Source organism: Oryzias melastigma, linkage group LG24, assembly GCF_002922805.2.
Source record: "Oryzias melastigma strain HK-1 linkage group LG24, ASM292280v2, whole genome shotgun sequence".
Lineage (NCBI taxonomy): Eukaryota > Metazoa > Chordata > Actinopteri > Beloniformes > Adrianichthyidae > Oryzias > Oryzias melastigma.
The window spans coordinates 1,404,854-1,406,454 of record NC_050535.1 but is presented as its reverse complement, the minus strand read 5'-3'; the positions used below and the strand labels follow the sequence as shown (position 1 = coordinate 1,406,454).

At 36.5% G+C, this 1,601-nt stretch overlaps 1 protein-coding gene across 1 annotated transcript in view; it reads left to right on the top strand.

Annotated features, from left to right (window-relative positions):
• Window positions 1-1,601, top strand: part of LOC112158337 (1-phosphatidylinositol 4,5-bisphosphate phosphodiesterase beta-4) — a gene marked incomplete in the record, with an annotated part of 71,632 nt that overhangs the window by 47,776 nt on the left and 22,255 nt on the right. Inside the window, 1 exon segment of the mRNA XM_024291638.2 lies at window positions 1,357-1,436. Within this exon segment, the coding sequence (XP_024147406.1) occupies window positions 1,357-1,436 (80 nt within the window).

Sequence of the window (1,601 nt, the reverse complement as noted above, 5' to 3'; positions counted from 1 at the left end):
TTTTCATTATTTTCTGGTAAATAATGTGCGAGTAGTAGGAGAACGCCACTTTTGTGAGCTCGCCACGCCGTTTAAAATCTACAACTTTTAATTAAAACATTTTTTCGTCAGTAGCTTCCCAATTATGTCCGTGAAGTTAGGAGACGATTGATGGAAATCCCTAAGACGAGTTTCCATTTGTAGCTGGTGCTAAAGGTTTTCTTTTGGAAAATTGAAGATGGCGCCCTCTTTTCAAGGTCAAAAGTCAACGAAACTTCTGTGGTGGTTGTAGACTAAAGCTGTCCACATGTGTGTGAAATTTTGTTTATATTTCTGAAACAAAAGTTTAAGCAGGAAACCGTAAAAATCAGCAAATCTCAAACTTTGCCACAAGATGGGCGCTGAGCCGTGGGCCGTGTGGGCATCCCATAATCATTTCAAAACTTCCCTCTAACACTTGTGTTTTAGTTTCATTAGTGGATTTTTTTTTATTCACTTTGCCCAAAATTCATTTTTGCTGCTAAATGTGTGGAAATTTTAGCAAGTTTTCCCACATGTGGCGAGGGTCGAATTTTCTCTCAAAGGCGCAGAAATGTTAAAACAATCTGGTCTTCAGCAGCAGTCAGGGACTAAGATTTAGTTAACCATAAATATTTTTGTAAAAAACAGACTAAACAGACAGACAGGTCTGCCAACTCCTAACCTTGATCTGATGTTTGCCTTCATGAGCCGAGGCCTTTCAGTTCTGCAGGACGGTACATTTCACCGTCAAATGAGTCATTCTTTCATCTATAGAGTTAAAGATACAGAACCGTGTCCAATACAGTTTATTTGGGAAAATTACTCCTATATCTCGATCACTAGTAAATGTGTTTTTATACTCAAAATACTTAGAAAAGGGATTAAAAAAATGATATTTAACCAAAAATATGTTACCTTGGAACACTCTGCAGAGCATGTGCAGCAAAAATCAAAGTAATTGATTAGATTACCCAGATTTAAGTCAAGTGATTCATGTTTTTTGTCTCTTTTTTTTTGCTCAGAATATCACATTTAAAAAAAATCTAATTCTAATTAATTGCAGGACAGATGATGCTTGAAGTTTAATTTCCTGGAATGATTCTGCAAAACAAAATGCAGTAAAAGAAGAATTTGGATCATTCATGTGGTTTGCTTTAGTCACATTTGATCTCAACTTTATTTACATATTATAATCTGAGATCAGAGATGATTGCAAATTAGAGAAACTATTTGAGAACTAACTGAATTCAAAACAGAGGAGCTTCTATGGATGCAGGTGTCCCACAGGGTCGACTTTTGCATCAGATCTGAGCCGCTCCGATCACTCAGGGTTTGGTGTCTCCTACTTTCTTACAGAAATGGATCGAAGGTTTGAGGTCGGTGATCCACAACTTTAAAGCCAACAATGTTTGTCCGATGACGTGTTTAAAGAAACAGTGAGTATGCTTCACAATAGTATCACCAATGATTTCCTAAATCAGTTCATCGATTCATCAGGGTCATCAGAAGGGTGTGCCAAAATATGGATATTGTGATATATCGCGATATTTAGTCCTGTGATTGATTCTTACCAAGTAAAGATATTTTATTTTCATTTGAAG